This window comes from Fulmarus glacialis, unplaced genomic scaffold (genome assembly GCF_000690835.1).
Source record: "Fulmarus glacialis isolate BGI_N327 unplaced genomic scaffold, ASM69083v1 scaffold35307, whole genome shotgun sequence".
Lineage (NCBI taxonomy): Eukaryota > Metazoa > Chordata > Aves > Procellariiformes > Procellariidae > Fulmarus > Fulmarus glacialis.
Window position 1 is genome coordinate 37,666 of NW_009221900.1, and position 18,127 is coordinate 55,792.

An 18,127-nucleotide genomic window follows, 5' to 3' on the forward strand; every position below is an offset into this window, starting at 1 on the left:
GCACACATTGCTAAGAAGACAATGAGGGCTGAAGTTTCAGAGGTGTAAAGGCTTTATATCCAGTGATTTCATGCTCTAGTACCATCAGATGCTGATAAAGGCATGTATAAATGAAATCAGGTTTGCTGTAATCTCCCATTCAGCTATGAACAACAGAGACCTCACTTTCAAATGTTGCTATGCAGAATTTAGCTACAGTGAAATCCAGGAATTTTCCTAGATGAAGACAGCCATAGCCTCTCTTTGTTGTGGGACCTGGTGGTTATACCATCAGGCTTTTCAGATACATCACTCCTCCCTTTTCATCTTTCTTAGCTCTGCTGATCAGCATAGGAAAACACATGGTTATCCTCCAAATACACTCACAGTCCAACGTGGTGCCATTCACAGACACATGGTCAAATGAGGAATTCTCCTCCCCGTGGACTTTCTAATAGGCCTTCCTGAGTTACATCCAGCAGCGGTGAGTGAGGCTGTTAGTAGCATTTGGGCTTCTGATTCCCTGCATATACAATCAGTAGCATTGCTTTTGCCTTCTGTTGTCAGGAGTTTTAACAGTCAAAATCACTGAAGTTTTACCTTTTTGAGAAAATGAATGCTGAGATTCTGCATAGCAAATTGAAGCTTCAGAAACAGTAGAGTCAACGCATCTTGAGTAGTGGTCACAGACTTGATACAGCTGAACTAAACTCAAGGGAAGAAATTAGGTTTGTTAACCTTGGTGTATTCTGTTCCTTTTTCTATTTTTTTTTTTTTTTTTTCCCCCAGATCTGTTTTGTGGCAGTTGGGTAGTTCTTGGGTTTGCAAAAGAAAGACAGAGTTTGCCTTCTCTTTGAATACATGTGATTACATTTGAGTGTGTTTAGTGCTTATTTTACATCTTATTCTGGACATAAATAGTTAAATGGTTCATACGGCGCTAATTGCTGCAGCATTTAGGATTCTCACAAGGATTTCTTACTGATTGTAAGTGATCCACTTTTTTCTTAACTAAGTTAGAGTCCCTACTAGCACTTGGTCTGTGGGAAATACAGGTCCCTGCACCCACTGTCCTTCTGTCTCCAGGCTGGGGCTTCCACACATCTCTAAGGATGGGGAAAAGGCAAAGCTGGGCCTGCAACTTGGTCCAGGGTCAGGATGATATCCATAGGATTTCCACATGACAAAGGAGCGTTGGCATTTCTCCTCTGCTCAGCCTAGGAAATGTGCCCAGACCTCCACAGAATTCTTCATGTCTACCCGTCAGGTTTTTTTTTCCCACTTACCCTAGAGATGCTTGGTTTAGACTGAAACCGTGTAAAGGAATATGAGGAGAATAATACTCTGTCCACAGCAGAGATGAAAGAGGAGAGGCCCTCTGCTCCTTCTGAGAAAGAGATCAGAAGGTGGAGACTGTAAATGAAAGGGGGAAAGGAAGCTGGATGGCGGGAGATGGTGCCGTCTTGCCCCAGACTGTAATCCTTCTGCAGTTCTGCAATACACACACAGGTGTATACAGCTGTCCTTGTAGTCTGCTAAGTCCTGTGGTTTTCCTTCTTGAGTTACAGGTAGTGAACATGCCTTAGGGAATCAGCCTTGGCTAGAAATGTTTCATAACAACAAAGCTTATATAACTTCATTAGCTAAACTATCTCCTGAGTGTTATAGCTCTGCAGCAATCTTTCTCTGGTATGAGATAAGTCTGCTTGGATGTTTGCTAGTTTATATCTGTAAAGCAGAGGTGTACAGGGAACCTTCACCTGCTACTGTTATTCTGTAGACAAATCTTGTAGTCTATTAGTTAGTTCTGTAACCCTGGAGACCTTGACAACATCCAAAGCTGTGGGTGAGACTCCTCAGAATAAATTTAGCTGATACATTGCAGACATCCGTATCCAAATTAAATGCATGAGAATCCCTTCTAGTCAAAGGCAAGAAACAGACACTTTTCGCTCATTACTTACCTCATTCTAAAGCAGTTGTCTAGAATAGACCAGATGAATTGCACCCAAAAAGATCTCTGCCACCCCATCTGTGTCAGAGCTGTGAAGAGTTGTGACTCTTAACCTGTCTAGCTCTGCCAGCAGAAACGTCTAATAGAGATGTGGTTATACGGGCAAAAGTTTTATTGCTTTATTTGGATTTGCTACAGGATCAGAGTTGGCAGGGCATGATAGTTTATTACATTCCAGGGCAAAATACTGTTTTGTTGATATAGTTATGTCCACACTGGAAACACTTTCTGGTAAAGTGCAGTCATTTCCTCTACTCCATGCCTTATAAAGACCTGCTGTCCAACTCATTCATTCACACTTACTTGTTTGCAATTGTAGGCTTTCATTTCTGGAACAGTGCATAGCAAATGTTTTATTCTCTTGATTTTGCAGTGCATTACTTCACTTTACTGCTCTGGGGATACAGAACAATTTCACTGATGAACTTTTGATTTTGTGATGCTTGCCCTTAGAAGCTTTCCATCCAAAGATTACTGTCTGCCCAAGCACCTGTTTAATGCACACAGTTATGTCCTCCAAGAGGGATCTCTACCCACTGAAGTCGGTGACGAAGTGTCAATAAGACAATATTAAACACTTCTTTTTTTATTACCAGAGAGAAGCTGTAACCTTAAAAATGTGTTAGCTAACATGGTTCAAACAGTATGTTTAAAAGTGCTCACAGGCAGAGTAAGATAAACTTTAATTTATGAAAGTTCAACACGAACCCTAGGAAAGGTTAGGCCATATCATATTGAAATGCCAGTGTGTTTCGTTTTCAAAAGTGTTGGAAAGTTTTAAATCTAATCTCCAAATTTTTTACTAAAAAATTGTATTCATGCCTACATATGTTGCTGACAGCTTCCACCATACTCAGGATTTCCTTTTAAATCTGGCTACTGGGGTCAGGGCCAAGCATTATACTTTTGTTTTAAAAATTGTGATGGAGAAAAAAATTCAAATATAGAATAGCTAGGGTTTAAGAGGCAAATATATATATGTATATATATACACACGTAAATATATATACATATACGCGTGTATGTGTATATATATAAATATATGTCTTTTGATTTGTGAATCAGGTAGCACCACTACCGACATTCTGAATGAATAAGCAGCTTTTTCATTTTTTGCAATGTTTTTTCTTGCTTTATTTTTAATCCTAGAAATAAAATCTAAAGTCTAATGCCTCCCGTCATCCTCTGTGAGTGAGCAGAAATAAATGTGCAGTTTACTTGCTTGCAGGGTGAGTCAGCAAGACAATCCTGCCACCCTGTGCCAGGCAGGATGTAGACAGTGAAATGGGTTTTACTGTTGTCTTTGGCTCCTGGCAGCCCTCACAAAATGAATTTTGATCAGCAGTATCCCAAAAGCAAAGTGTGACCAGACTAATTCAAAATTTACTGTCAGGACCTCAAAGGGAAAAAAAAAGGTACAATTATGTAACTCATATTCATCTGATTAACCAGTATCAGTTAACAGTGAGATTAAGGTAGTTGCCATTTTGGCAGTCCAGTTTCAGGTGTCTGTGAAAAAAGGCAGAAGCCCAAGTGTTCAGATGAAAACCAGGCCACATGTAGTCTGACTCAAAATTTAAGACCTCAAATCTCTTGTGCTTGCAAGCGTACAGCCACATAGGGACGTTAGGTATTGGTGCAAAGACACAATGGTGGAATCACGTTTTTATGCCTAGGGTTCAAGTATAGTTCTGAATGTTTCCTTTGCTCTGCTTCCAGAAGATAACAAGATAAGAAACTAAAGACAAAATGCTGAAAGGATTTATACCAGTTCTGGTATAAAATGTACTATTACATAAGTAACATATCCTTGATGTTTTAGTAAAACAATGCTGTCTGTCTTATCAACAAGAAGTAAAATGACTCACATGATAGCCTTGACACATGGCTTGCAAGCTGGATGAATCCTTAACAAGGATAGTCCATGATAATTTATCACAGGTGGCTTCAATGACCTAGTAAGCTTTTTCAGTGATTAAAATTAGGTCTGATTGTTTTAACCCCTTCGTTAAAACATGAACACAGGCACTTCAGAACAAAATTTATGTGCATATAAGACTGAGTTGTTTATGAAAGAGTTTGTGCAAAATACCAAATGAGAAAAATAACCCAAAATGATCTAACAAGATTAGATATAAGAGAAGCAATAGCAGAATTCATTTAAACTTGAAAAATTAAGGCTAAAGCAATAGAGGAAATAAAATCCAAACCAGTGAATTTGAGAAGTGGGAGAAATGGATTAATAGCCATGAATATGCAATGAATTACATAATGACATATGACAGTAAAAAGTCACAGTCAATCCAGAATTCCAGAGAATTGTTTAATGAGAATTTCCCTAAAACAGGAACATCTTGTTGCCAGATACTTGCCATACATATTGCAAATATGAATCTGGATTTGCTATTTCAAAGAGAAGAAGGATAAATAAATAACTCTGTGTGACCCAGCTAAATTATGGCTACAGAACTCTCAGCGTTGTTACAAACCAAAAGAACTTGACTGTGCCTGTAAAAACTTTGCTACTTCCAGAATGCCATTGCTGTGCAGATGCTCACTGGGGCTGAAGGTGAGAGGCTAATAGATAACTCCAGAAGTGCAAGAGAGGCTCTTCGGCAGAGTAGTGCAGTCCAGCATTAAGGGACCATTGCTGGTGAAGTGAAGAGGAAAGTATTCGATATGAGCATGTAGGACCAAAAGGACTTGCTCAGCATCAGTATTGCTTGCTTAACTTTTTTTTTTCCCCCCCAATTATCAAAAGCACATCATTATGAGGAAGAAAAACAGCAAATATGAGGACGCATACATACATGTCTCTATCTGTTTCGTGATATATATATATATGAGAGTACAAAATGGTAAGCAAAAAACCTATTTTTAAGGGACAGCAAATTGCTTATTTACTTAGAAGAGTAATATACTCAAAGAGATGCTTAGTTGCTTTAGTAAATGACTTCAGTACTCCCTAATTTCACAGCTATGTTTTTCAAATACCAGAGTTAGGATCAGCTGTATTGATTAGGGTCATTACTCAGAGTTCTGTGCAATCAGCATAAACTGGTGATTAACAGGATCATTTATTTGGAAGCAGCTGGAACATGAAACCATGGGGATAGTCAAAAGATGTGCAAGTGCAGACTGTATTTTGCCTTTTATTGTTTCAATGAGTATTATTTTCCTGTAAATACTTTTTTCCGTCTCCTTTCAAACCTTAACTTTTGATGATTGTGTGCAGTGTGCATGTGTAGTAGTAGCTTTGAAGGATGATAATTTACCGGTGGGTTTCTCCGTGGGGGGAAAATTAAAATGTACAGTCTTTTGTCTGTGTGGTGAGTTGCTAAATCACTTCCCACAGTATGACACAGCTTGCGGCATTATACATGACATAAAAACTCTTCATTAACATGTGTCGTTACTGTGTCCCACTGTGAAAAATGTGTTATATTAGTTGGTCTGCTCATAAGTAAACCTTGTTGTAGGAGAGGGTTTTGTATTCCTGTGAATAAGAATGAAATACTGAAATGTATTTTACATTGTTTTGTCATGACCCAAAATACAAGGAAGTAGGTTGGAAGATCTCTCTGCCCTTCACGTCTAACACAGTATTTGTTGTCTCTTCTCCACTGTCTGTATAAATATCTGTTCAACTTTTCTAAGCAGAAAGTGTGGAAAAGAAGTATATACAACACAATATCAGAAAAGGAAAGAAATACAGTTGACTTTGATAGGGAATTTACTGTCCTTTATTAATTCTGCACAACTTCAGCCAAAGTCCACCTTGCCTAGGAGTAGGTCAGAAGCTTCCATCGGAGTACTCTGTCACCTGCCTCCATGACAAAAAAGCCTCCAGGGTGTGCAGTGTCAGGGTGACATATTGTGTGTTGGGACCTTACTCTGCCTAAGGCTGTTCTTAGACTTACTGCCAGCTGTTTAAGAGCTTCCGTGTGCTGGTTGTGCAGGTACAGGAAAACACCTCACCTGTTGGGCTTTTCTAAAAAGACAGCCATTAGAGCTCTTGTAAGAGGTACTGGGGAGGAGGGGTATGGAGTATAGTACTAACTTAGAACACAGTCTTTTTACTTTTGTTTTAACTTTGTTTTAACTTTGTTTTAACTTTGTTTTAACTTTGTTTTAACTTTGTTTTAACTTTGTTTTAACTTTGTTTTAACTTTGTTTTAACTTTGTTTTAACTTTGTTTTAACTTTGTTTTAACTTTGTTTTAACTTTGTTTTAACTTTGTTTTAACTTTGTTTTAACTTTGTTTTAACTTTGTTTTAACTTTGTTTTAACTTTGTTTTAACTTTGTTTTAACTTTGTTTTAACTTTGTTTTAACTTTGTTTTAACTTTGTTTTAACTTTGTTTTAACTTTGTTTTAACTTTGTTTTAACTTTGTTTTAACTTTGTTTTAACTTTGTTTTAACTTTGTTTTAACTTTGTTTTAACTTTGTTTTATTTTTTTAACTTTTTTTTTTACCTTCTTTTTACTTTTTTTTTTTTTTAATATAGTAACTGCATAATTGTGAAGAAAGCAGGATGCAGTGATTGTGCCGAACTTGCAAAAATTAAGGACATCTGCAACCTAATTAATACAAATTAAGTATGCCTTTCAGGCTTCTGGTCTTTCATTGTAACTCTGAGTAAAGGGACATACATAAGAATTACAGTTTGAACATGAATGTCTTTTGCCCACATTATATTAATTTGATACCATATACCATTATCCAGTGGATTTGCATTTTAGTGTCCGACATCATCTTCTGACAACAACAAACACTTGGTACTCTTACTTGAAACAACACTGTACAGAAAAGGCACCAAACCTAATTCATGGTTTATTAAGAAAATTATTTGTATATTACATTAAAAATGGAATGTAATTCAATAAAGTATTTAGCAGAGGATTCTGGATGGGAAGGCACTCCTGTGTGCAATGTAGGAACAGATAGAAATAGTTGATTAGAAAGAAAGAAAATTCTGATTGATGAATCTCTATGATGCCTACCTCCCATCTTAGGTACCACACAGATACCATTACATAGTTATCAATGCCATGTCAATTCTTACTGCATTGTGTTAAATGCAGACCCAGAGTGGACATTATTGAACAAGCATATACTTCCTCATTACAATTATGGTAATGGATTATCACTAAGATATTTACGTAAGAATAAATGTCAACAACACACAGAGAATATCAGCTCTTACATCTTTACCTGTTCTCTCCTTTTTCTTTTTTTTCTTTTTTTTTTTTTTTGAGTAACTAAACTTTTTGCAAAATGAAATGTCACATTTGCTTACATAATGTTATAAAAATGTATATATTAAAGATTAGCTCAGTTTTACCCTCCAAAAGAACTGGATTCATTTTGATTATCTTTATAACCTGTCAAAACTGAAATGTGGCACGTGGTGTTCTAAAATGAAGTTATGGCCTCAGAAACTTGGAGTGGAGTCTTCTGTTAAGGAAGCTTTTGTGTTTCATTCACTGGCAAAGCTAAATTTATTTTCCTTAAAGTAGATGCATTTCCTATTAGAACAATGAAAACCTGTGATGCTCTGGGTAATGTGCATTTTGACTAGCCTTCTGGCTGAAAATGAACGAGAAATTTGTTAGTGTCACATCTGTCATGCAGCTTCTGCATCATCGATTTATCTTCCTCCAAGGGAAGGTTAAACGTGTAGCCTTCCATTGCATGGTGTGCACTCTTTGGCTCTGCACAAGGAAGATAAAGCCTGTCAGAAGGAAGTCATGAGTCATTGGTATTCTGGTTTCTTCAATATCAGCTTATTTCACAAAAGGCATTTTTCATTCATTTGCCTTTCAACCCAGACAGAAAACAGAATATTGTATAAACAATAACTGAGCCATCAAATACAGTCAGTCCTGGCCCATATTAATATACCCCGGTCTGTTGCAAGAGTAAAGGGGTTGGTATATCCCACTTTTGCTATTACATCCACTTCTCCCCAGATCTTTTTCCCTTGCTGCTTTGTGATACTGAGGATGGAAGAAATTTATTTAGTTCATCTTTTCCCTTTCTTTGCACCCCTCCATCCATGTTCAATACTCCCATGTTGCTGGCACATCTTAGCCTATTCTCTATCACATGTTAATAAGCACTTGCAGTCAGCAGGTGCTGGTACCATGACTGAAAATAAGCATCACAAATTCAGTCATCTATTTTAAATAGAAGTGGAGATGCTAGGATGTCCACTAGATTTAAATCCTCGATGAGAAGGATTGAGGTGCAATTTCCCCATTCCTGTCACAGGTTCATCTACCTCAGCTTTCTATTTTGATAATTATTTCCTTTATTGATTGCTTTTCTTAGTTTTCAATAATTGCTTCAATAATTGTAACGGGATTAATGAATGCAAGAGGTAAAAAATTTGTATTAGCCATAATCATTTAGCTTTATGGCCCTCAGCTGGAGCATGTCAGAATGACGAAATGAGTAGCAATAGCCTGGGTTTAAAAGTTGCAAATATCCGGATCTTCCTCATCAGTAAGGGAGGAAAGATCCCAAGATGTTTCTCAAAGCTAGTTCTGTTTCTTGGGGCTGTGTATCCCCCCACCTGCTCATCAGTTCAACTAAAATCTGGCAAATGTTAGGATCTTCTTTTTATTATTCCTGATGTTATTACTAATTATTTCTAGTATATTCCTACTATGCCAGTAACCATGGCCACAAAAAGTCTAGTTTTCAAGTACTGCAGGATCTTCTGTCTTGTTTTTGCTCAGAGTGCTTCAAATTTTTAACTTCGGCACTGTCTTCAAAATCCCAATCAGAAAGCTGAGTTGGGATTTTTGGTTGGTAGATTTATATGTTTTGGATGGCTCGTCTCCCACTAACAATGGATTATTTACTGAAGAACAGATGGAAAGCCTGAGGCCACCTCTCTCCCTGCCCTCCCTGCAGCAGGGTCTGAGCGTCAAGTGCAGAGCAGCTGGTACAGAGCCAGCTTCCAAATGGCCATCAAGACTGAGCATTGCAATCATTTAACGTGCTGTATAGAGTAATCCGATCTAGGCCCCATCTCCATCATATTCCCCAAGATGAGTGGGATAGAGAGAGGAGATGGGAAAACTCCAACATACAAGGGCATTTCTAAGGAATAACCTATCAGGATTGCTGGGAATAATAAGGGTTTAGGAGACATAAAGGAGGGTATGGGGAAAGGAATAGAGCATATGGTACACACTTGGAAGTATGAGGGAGACCTCAGACTCACCCTGTGGAAAAGACGGCTTTCATGGGGAGAGTGCCAGCAGCTCCTCACAGACAAGGAGGGTGGGAAGGGGCTCCTGACACAATCCCATCTCCTGAAAAGATGGGAATGGCAGAGCTTCCCCTTACCATCCCAATCTGTGTCAGGGGTTGGAAAGGGCTGTGCCATACATTTCCACACCATAGGATGGAGACTGGAACGCGGGGAAGATACCCTCCATTGCCTCAATTACAGAAGGAAAATTATGTCTCCTGAAAATATTGGAAAGCAAGCCTTCCTGCTCAGAGGTAGCCAGGCATTTGGCACGGTCACTTGCAAATAAAGGAAGGAAGTTCAAGTGGGGGTGCTGAATGCTTTTGGATACACCTCCAAACTCATAGCTGCTTCTCTGACACTCCCCCTCACCAAATACTTAAATAAACTGAGAAAGTTTTAGAATAGATAACTTGGACTCCCCCCCCAGATCCCATCACTACACTGCACCCCTAGTAGTTCAGCTAATGGGTTTTGGAGGCACCATGCTATAGACAGAGATGGGAGAATTTTAAGGATCTATCAGTGAACTCAACATAACAGTAACTTCAAAAAATAAAAAGGTTTTGATAGAGGTTTTGTTAATTCGGTTTTGGGTTGGGTTTTTTTTTTTGCTTTGTTTTTTTTTATTTGTTTTCCTGGCAAGATGATGCACCCCGGTTATTTGCGTACTCCTTTCTGAAACCAGAATGTCAGAAGTACAACATGTTCCCTGAACTTGCTGGAATAAATATTATACATGGCCCCCTCTGGAGCATTTTCATTAGCGTGCTTCTCTGCTCTCAGTGCATGTAACTTACTACATAATTCATCTAAAAAGCCCATAGAAAGCAGCCCCTCTAGGGATGGCAGGCATCCTTGGAGGACTCTAGGTCCAAACAGTGTTGCGTAGATTGTGGCTGTCTCTAAAAGTTCATGTTCCCAATATAGTTACTATATGGGCATATCTTTATTGAATATATTTGTTTGCTATCCTTGCTGTCTGTGGGTGGGAATATACTAGAGACTATTCCAGATTAGACTGATGTTTGTTCTGGACATATATGAGTTAGTAAAAAGTGATCCTCTGGAGATATATTCAGAGTGAACCCTAACATACGCCAATCACTGGGTGCAACCTGAAATGTACAGAGTACAACAAGAGGCAGGTTTGGCTTCTGTAGCAATTTCTCCAGGGTACAATACAGTGTTACCCAGGCATAGCCAAGTTAAGTCTGAACAAGCTAGTTTGCACAACATCACAGCAGTGCTCCCATAGTGCTAGCTACCTTGGCTTCCAGCATCTCGGCTATCTCAGCTGAGATGGGGCTGTGTATTTCTGAACCCCACTGTATTGTGCTGTGCAATACTCCTTGTCAGCTGCCCACACGAGCACACACAGACACACCACCATTGTGGCCTGGACAATTATCTGAAGCTCTTACATGTTCAGAGGTGCAGGGTCACACTGTTGCACAAAGGTTAGTCTCCTGCTTCTTTTGTTCTTTCATGGTTGGTTTCAGTCTTACTGCTAGAACCAAGTTCTTTATGAAACTGATTCTTTTATAGACCTCAAGCAGAGTCTTACCTGAAAACAGATCTAGCCCTTTAAGTTTGTACCTGATCTTTTCCCAAAAGAGAATGTGCTGCAACATAGACCTTTCACCTACTGCTTCCTCTCTGTCATGAAGGTGCATTTCACTATGCTTGGTTATAACCAGAACTGGCATTTAATTTTTTTGGCAGATTTGGAGGGGGATAGTGCATGATAATAGAGTCTTTGGTCTTTTTAATGGTGTGTTCACCATTTGAAACCTGTGTGCTCACGAGAGATGAGGTGACAGTGGATAGCTTTGCCTAGGCAACACTGGTTTTATTCTCTCCTTTAGTAAATGACAGTGTTAGAAGTGGCAGCAATACAAAATCTCATTATGCTCTATTGAACTAAAAAGCAATATTTTCAGAATAATATTTTGTGAACTAACAAGTATTACAAGGCATTTCCTAGGAGCAGAACTAGGTAGCACGTAAATACTGAAGCAGTGTGCATACGAATGTACGCCAGTGTGAACTGTTTAACTTTGCCTTTCCTTTAGGTTTCATTTCAAACAAAGTAGGATTTTTGTGTTTTTTCAGAGTATTTCATTCCATCACACAAAGGAAAAAAGCCTCCATGTTGTCTTTGACAGTATTCTGTCATAATAGTCCAAAACTCTTTTGGAGATTTATTTATGTAACTTTACAGTACTTTGAACCAGTAGAGGAAGACACAGCAGTTTTAAGAAGAGCAAATAGCATTGCTTTAGTTAGCATTCAGCAAGTGCTCTTTTCTGGGAAGGAATATGGCAGAATTGCAATACAGGGAGAAAAAGTCTTGCGTTGATCACTGAAAGTAATGGATCATTGAACTCCTGCATTAATCTGCCCTCTGGTGTCTATACATTATAAAAATTCAAGCATGTTGCAGATTGCCTGCCTACCATACAACTAGAAAGTAAAAGATTTACAGGGTAAATTACTATTGACATACACCAGGTCATTGAGACTGAACAAAAATTGCTGTATTCAGCTTACTGCAAACATCAGCTTTGCCTTTTCATGTCTTCAATCTTCCTGAGGCTAAACTTCTTTACAAGGACAATGGTTTGTGTTTTGGATTAATCAGAAGCCTTGGTCATTTGAAAGGTCATGTATGCAAGGAATAGCAAAATCTCTTTTTTAAATGACCTGTGTGTTGGCTTTTGTGGAGAATTGTGGGAATCAAAATCTATAGAAGCCATTAGTGGAAATGTATGTCTGAAAGAAAATATAACAGTGATAAGCCTATTATATTCTTTGAATCCAAGCTCCTACTGATGTGGGGTTGGATAGGGATACATTTGACTGATTTTCAGAGTCAGTCAGTTGTATTTTTGCACCACAGTCTTTTGCAAAACATAAGCCTTTGGAATTGTTACCAAGGACAAGATCTCTTCTATTTTTGCTTAAAAAATTCTTTATAACTAGAAGATGAGACATAAGCAAACCAGACAAAAAAGTCTAAGAATAAAATAAGTCGCTTTGGTAATGAGAAGCATTTGAATGCACAGGTTCGTAGTTCATAGAATGAAGAATTATGTCTGGCTGCAGTAAAATGAAGGGGGTTACATTCTTAAGCAAAGAAACTCACGTAAGGCTCGGAGCAAAAGTCTGCAAAACAAGGCTCAATGAATTCTCTTTACACTGGTGTGATGATATTTCTCCAGGTTGTATTTCTTCATTCATCAATTTCTTGTACTTCACCTTTGCAGAATATGCAAGTAATTCCTTCTGTAAAGCTTAATATTTTTACTGTATATTTTGCTTTTGAAATGTCTTAAAAAAAATGGGAACAAACTGACCCCCAACTCATAACTGTTCAAAGCTAAGCTCCTTTAGAGTCCTTACACGGACTAACATCCTCTGACGTTTGAGCTACTAGTATTTGCAAAGTTGCTATGGTGACAAATGTAGTTCTGGTTAAAAAAAAAATAATAATTCTATTTTGCTTAACCACAAATTCCAGAAGAACTCAGCATGGTTCCAAAAGAACATTTCTGCCAAAATGAATGCACGGTGGCCTTTTTTCTGAGCAATTGTATCTTTAGTAAAATGTAAGTGTACAGGGAAGTCTGACCTCTGCTTTGGTCACAGTACCTTATGATCGCCTACTCAAATTAATATAAAACAGATTTAAAATAGCACAGTATCCATTTCTTGAAGGAAAGATCAGCGCAGGCCCAAGGGAACAATCTGTAGCACAAAATGCCTGGCGCTTGCTTGAGCTTCTTTTTGGTCATTCTGATGAAGTAAAACAACCCTAAAGGCAGTGCGATCCCTCCCCTTAAATTCCTCTGCCTGGCACTGCAAACCGATCACACATGGCTAAAAGGTGCTTTGACTCATGCAGGGGGGCCTGTGGGCAATGGCATTGGACCCAGAGTGACAAAGATAGCTGTAGCAGGTTTTGCCTATGTCCATCCCTCTGGTCTTGTAATAAGCAAAGCCAGCTGGGAAGATTTGATCCATTTTCTGTCTTTCACTAGAAATGGTTGTCGGACTACATCATGATTTTTTTTGTGCATGAAATATTTTGCAGACAAGGATCTGAATATGTAGAGATAATGGCTGTTATGACAAGGGGTCACTAGTGAACTTAGCACCCACACAGACCAGCTTCCAAAACACTTAGGATTTTTGAAACACAAACAGATTTTTGAAGCTATTTCATCTTTTCTCACAGAGACCCAGAGCCCTGATACACAACAGGATTCCCTTCCAGGGCTCCCTCTCCTAAATGTATAGTTAGGCAGGTTAGTTTCTATTTCAGTGCAGTTTTCCTAAGCACCCTGTATTATTCGGGAGGGGCAGCGGGGGAGAGAGAGAGAGATGCTCTACATCTTTTTCTCTCTCCATTGACCATCTGGGGACAGAAGATGTATTAATATCCTACCAAGCACTTGACTCAGAGCCTAAAGCCAGACATAGTCACAAGTCCAAGGCAAAGGGTAAGTGCTTATAGTAAGCTTGCTGCACCCTGCGTTACCTTCAAGGGCAGGTAATGCTGTCAGTTAGAAGGTGGTGGCCAGCAGCATCACTCATGGCTGAGCCTGGAGCCAGAACGTGGAGCTTTTCTTCCTACAGAGCAGGTCTGAGTATCAGCAACTGAGAGGTGGTACGAGTGTGCTCCTAAATTGCCCATTAGCTGCATCACATTCAAAGCGCAGAAAAGAGCTTTGTAGGGTAAGCTGTTTCACGACCAGTACTCAAGGTCCCATGGTGTTTCAAGGCCTCAGATACTCCAATTCAGCTGTAGTCATGGTTAGGGCTTGTATAATTTAAATGGAAGGTAAATCAAAGTTCAAACTCAGCCCCTGTCCATGGCTTAATGCACAATGTAAATGTTGCTGTCGTCCTGGTAGGTCAAAGAGCTATAGTGCAACGTGCTGGAGAGAAACAACAGAAGGAAGACAGAATGGCTCTGAAGTTTTGCTGATAAATTTAGATCCTGATTTTAAAAGGTTAAAGACAAGAAATGAAATCAATAAGTATTGATTTTGTTTCAAAGCTCTGGTTTTAGATTATAAAGTTTGCATTAAAATGGGAAAGTACTTTTTTTAATTGTGTAGGAGAAAGTGTCACCACTTCTTTCTAAAAATATAGGAAGAATGTTGATGCCAGGAGAAAATATTGAAAGATTGTCTTGTTTTAACAAGCAAAAGTAAAACTTGTGTTGATATTATTCCTGTAATAATAATTCCTGACAGATAATCCTTAGTTTATTTGAAATCCAGAATTAAACAGAATCGTGTTACCCTAGATGTCAAAATCAGTATTGTCTTTTTTGGCTTGTTAGAATTCTGTTTGAAATTGATTTAAGGGGAATTTGCTTTGCTTTGACTTCTCTCTCTCTCTCTCTCTGTCTCTCTTTTAAGGTCAACTCAAATCAAAACATACTCTTGGGATAATGCCCAGGTTATTTTGGTCGGTAACAAATGTGACATGGAGGATGAACGGGTAATCTTCACTGAGAGAGGCAAACATTTAGCAGAGCAACTTGGTAAGAAAAGAAATTACAAAAGCTTTATGTTTGCTTGTGAGAATGCACAAAGTAATGTCATTAATTGCCACAGTACTTGTAATGAAATATTCGTGATACATTCACTGTAAAGGAATAGTCTTACACCGCCTCCCTTTTGTTTCTGCAATCTGAGGTCTGAACTGCCCTTGTTGATATCACTAATACTGTAACATCATTAGAATGGACATGTGTCCAGGAATGACCTTATGCAGAACTGTGACGTCTGTCATCTAAAAGTGTCCACAAGACCAGTGCTGGCTCAGAGGCTGGCTTAGACTAAAGACGTATCTGATAAAACATTCTTTATGCTGCTCCTTAGATAGGAAGTACATTATGGCCTTTGTGATAAACAGCAAGATTATACAATATTTTTAGATAGTTATAGCTATAGGCAGATACCTCCTAGCCAGGGAAAAAATTTTAAAAAACACCAACAATCAACAAAAAACCAAGCAGACGAGAGGAGAGGTTGAAGAAACAGCTAACTCAAAATATGAACTAGACTTTTTTGCAAGTTGAGAACATTTAGGTTATGATTTCCATTACCAATAATCCAAAACAGAAAGACACCAATATCCAACTCCCACTGATAACGGTTCATCTACTGCACATTTACATAGGTGTAAATAACATGAACCTCTGTTTCATAAAGTCTCCCTCTAGGAGGCAAATATTGTCCACATAGAAAATTATGGAGCTGTGAACATCTCTGTTCTTTCTGTTTCTGCCCAGCAGTGATACCCTTTCATACCATGAAATGTTTTTAAGGTGGCACTGGCCAAATTGTAATGGAAAATCTCCAGAGCATCATCATCATACTACCACCCGGCCTGTTTTTTTCCTTCAAATTTGCTGATCTCTGGAAAGCATGCTCAGCTGGTGCACAAATCAAACCCTGGCATCACTGGAGGTCAATTTCTGTGCTGTACTGGGCATGGGTTTGTTATTATTTTTAAAACTGACTGTGGTAAAGGCTCAGTCTGGTGAACATGTGTGTGACTAAGATCTCCTTGTCACTCTTCCTATATAGGTGTTCAGGGGAAAGGGTGTTTTAAGAGTAACTGCATGGGAAACAAAGAGAAATGATGGCATTTCACAGTACACCACCTGTGCTGGATCTAATCCCATGCTGGCGGTTCTTAACTTATGTATATTCATAGCTCGCTGATCTTATTTTTTTAAATAATTTTTCTAGTTGTACAATTGCTTATCCTGGTAAATAATTTCATCAGAATAATATATCTTCCTGTCACATCTAAGTAAGCATTACATGTGTGTAAAAGCATACCTCAAAAGTATACATTAAAAATGACCATGAATTAGTCCTTGAAAGGTGACAGAAAAGATTTAACAGCAGGTTATGTCCAGAAAAATTGCCAACATTTGTGAAGAACTGAGTTTCTAAAACTGTTTGCAATAAAACCAAAATGGTTACCATTGCACCTGCTTTAACAGAGGATATTTTTCTTTGCAGAAATACCTGTCACATTATATATATTTCTATAATCTCTTCTTCCCTCTGTAAGCATTTCTAATATTTTTTTCATTTTAATAGGAGCTAGGAAAGTATATTCAATGGAGGAAGAGATTAAAAAAATGCAACTGTATACTTTTACCCCAAATTTAGATCAGGCACTAAAATGTCTGGCGATGAACATAAATCTGCAATGTAGAGTTTCAAGATTTTTTTTCAAGTCACATAACTAATCTGAATTTCTATTCCTTGAACTATTTTCCTATAGAAAGATTAATGCAGTGAGTTGACAAGGAATCCCCAAGGTCATGAATTTAGCGAGATGAAAAGGAACTTTGCGTGTTGTACAGTCAAGAATCCTCAGCTGTAATAACCAATGCTTGCAAAAAAAAAAAAAAGAGTAATGAGATAGATATCAAAACTCATGTTGCTTTAAAGCAAACTCAGATTCCTGGGATTTAGAAATCAATCTTTATGGAAACAGATTATCCTCTGTTCCCATCTTTATCTACTCTGGGGTTTTACTTTCTCAGGTATACATCCTGTGGCTGTCTGGCAGATTATTGTATTGCCTGGCAGATTATTGTATTGGATAAATTGTGGCTCTGATCCCGTATGTCATTTACTGGACTCAGACTGCACACACAAACGTTTATATGTTTCCTGTACGGCTGTAAACATTTCTTAAATCTGCTCAGAGATTGTGGGAGGTGGTGTCAGGAAAAGCAGAAGAACGAGTTTCCCTGAATTGTAGTAAGTGCTCTGGCCATGTTGGCCAGTTTGAAGGGCACGTGTTGTGTCAAACACTTGGGACTGTCTTTTCTTTCTCTGCCAGTGAGTTGATAACATCTCTTGCGGGCAAGTTTTAAAAATAACAATATAGATTTTTGTGTCCAGCAAGACATTTGAAGACTGTGGGTCCTTTGAATGCCACGGTCTGCAACGTTTACAAGCCACAATTACAAGCAAGCACAACGCATGAGTGCTGTACGAAGAACATATTGTGAAACACTCTGTTCTCAAGTGTGGTTTTATTTTCAGCTCTGGTTTATTTGAAGTCACTGAGAAAATGAATACATGTACATTTTGGGCTGGGTTTTCAGAAGGTCAAAAAGAGCGCTAGGCATTTAACCCTCCGGGAAACATGGTGTCCTGTTGAGAACAGCGTTACCGGAAAATTGTGCCTCTTTTGTGGCTGCTGACCTCTTTGAAAAGTGTAGCCGTCAATTTTATTAATGAATGAGGTGTAATCAATCATTTCTTTAAATCTCAGTGCTGGCTTATTTCTCAAGTGTAACCCAAACAAGTGGTTTAGATCAACCAGCAATAGGCCTCGTTACCTGCAAAGGTCTGGCTAAACTAGTCAAGCATCCTGTGGTAGCTCTGAGTATCTCTTTCATAACACTAATGGAAGTTCACAAAAGAGAGAAGGAATGGTTAACAAAACCAGATCTGACCTTGAAGGGAAATAACAGAATGTTTATGAAGACAGAATTTGTCTCATTTCCATTTTAGATTTTTTTAAAGTTTGTTGTTAATGACATAGGGCATGAAACTGGCGACAGATCATAGCAGCAAGCAGCATACTACCTTACCTATGGTAATGGCCAGAAGTGCCTTCTGAAAGCTATAAAAGGGCAAACATACAGTGATACTTTCCCAGATTGTAGCAAATTATATTCGTGGGTCTTATGAACCAAAGGCAGTATCTTCATATTCAATAACCCTTTCACGATTTTTTTCCATGGCCTTGTCCAATGATGTCTTTGAAACCATATAAAATCTTACTATCCACAACATCCTTTAAATATGTGCAGT

The 18,127-nt window shown here is 38.4% G+C and overlaps 1 protein-coding gene across 1 annotated transcript in view; it reads left to right on the top strand.

Moving 5' to 3' along the window:
- Positions 1-14,814, top strand: part of LOC104079287 (ras-related protein Rab-3C-like) — a gene marked incomplete at both ends in the record, with an annotated part of 49,547 nt that extends 34,733 nt beyond the window's left edge. Inside the window, one exon of the mRNA XM_009581276.1 lies at positions 14,690-14,814. Coding sequence (XP_009579571.1) covers positions 14,690-14,814 — 125 coding nt within the window. The remainder of the gene's footprint in view (positions 1-14,689) is intronic.
- Between the last annotated feature and the right edge of the window lie 3,313 nt (positions 14,815-18,127).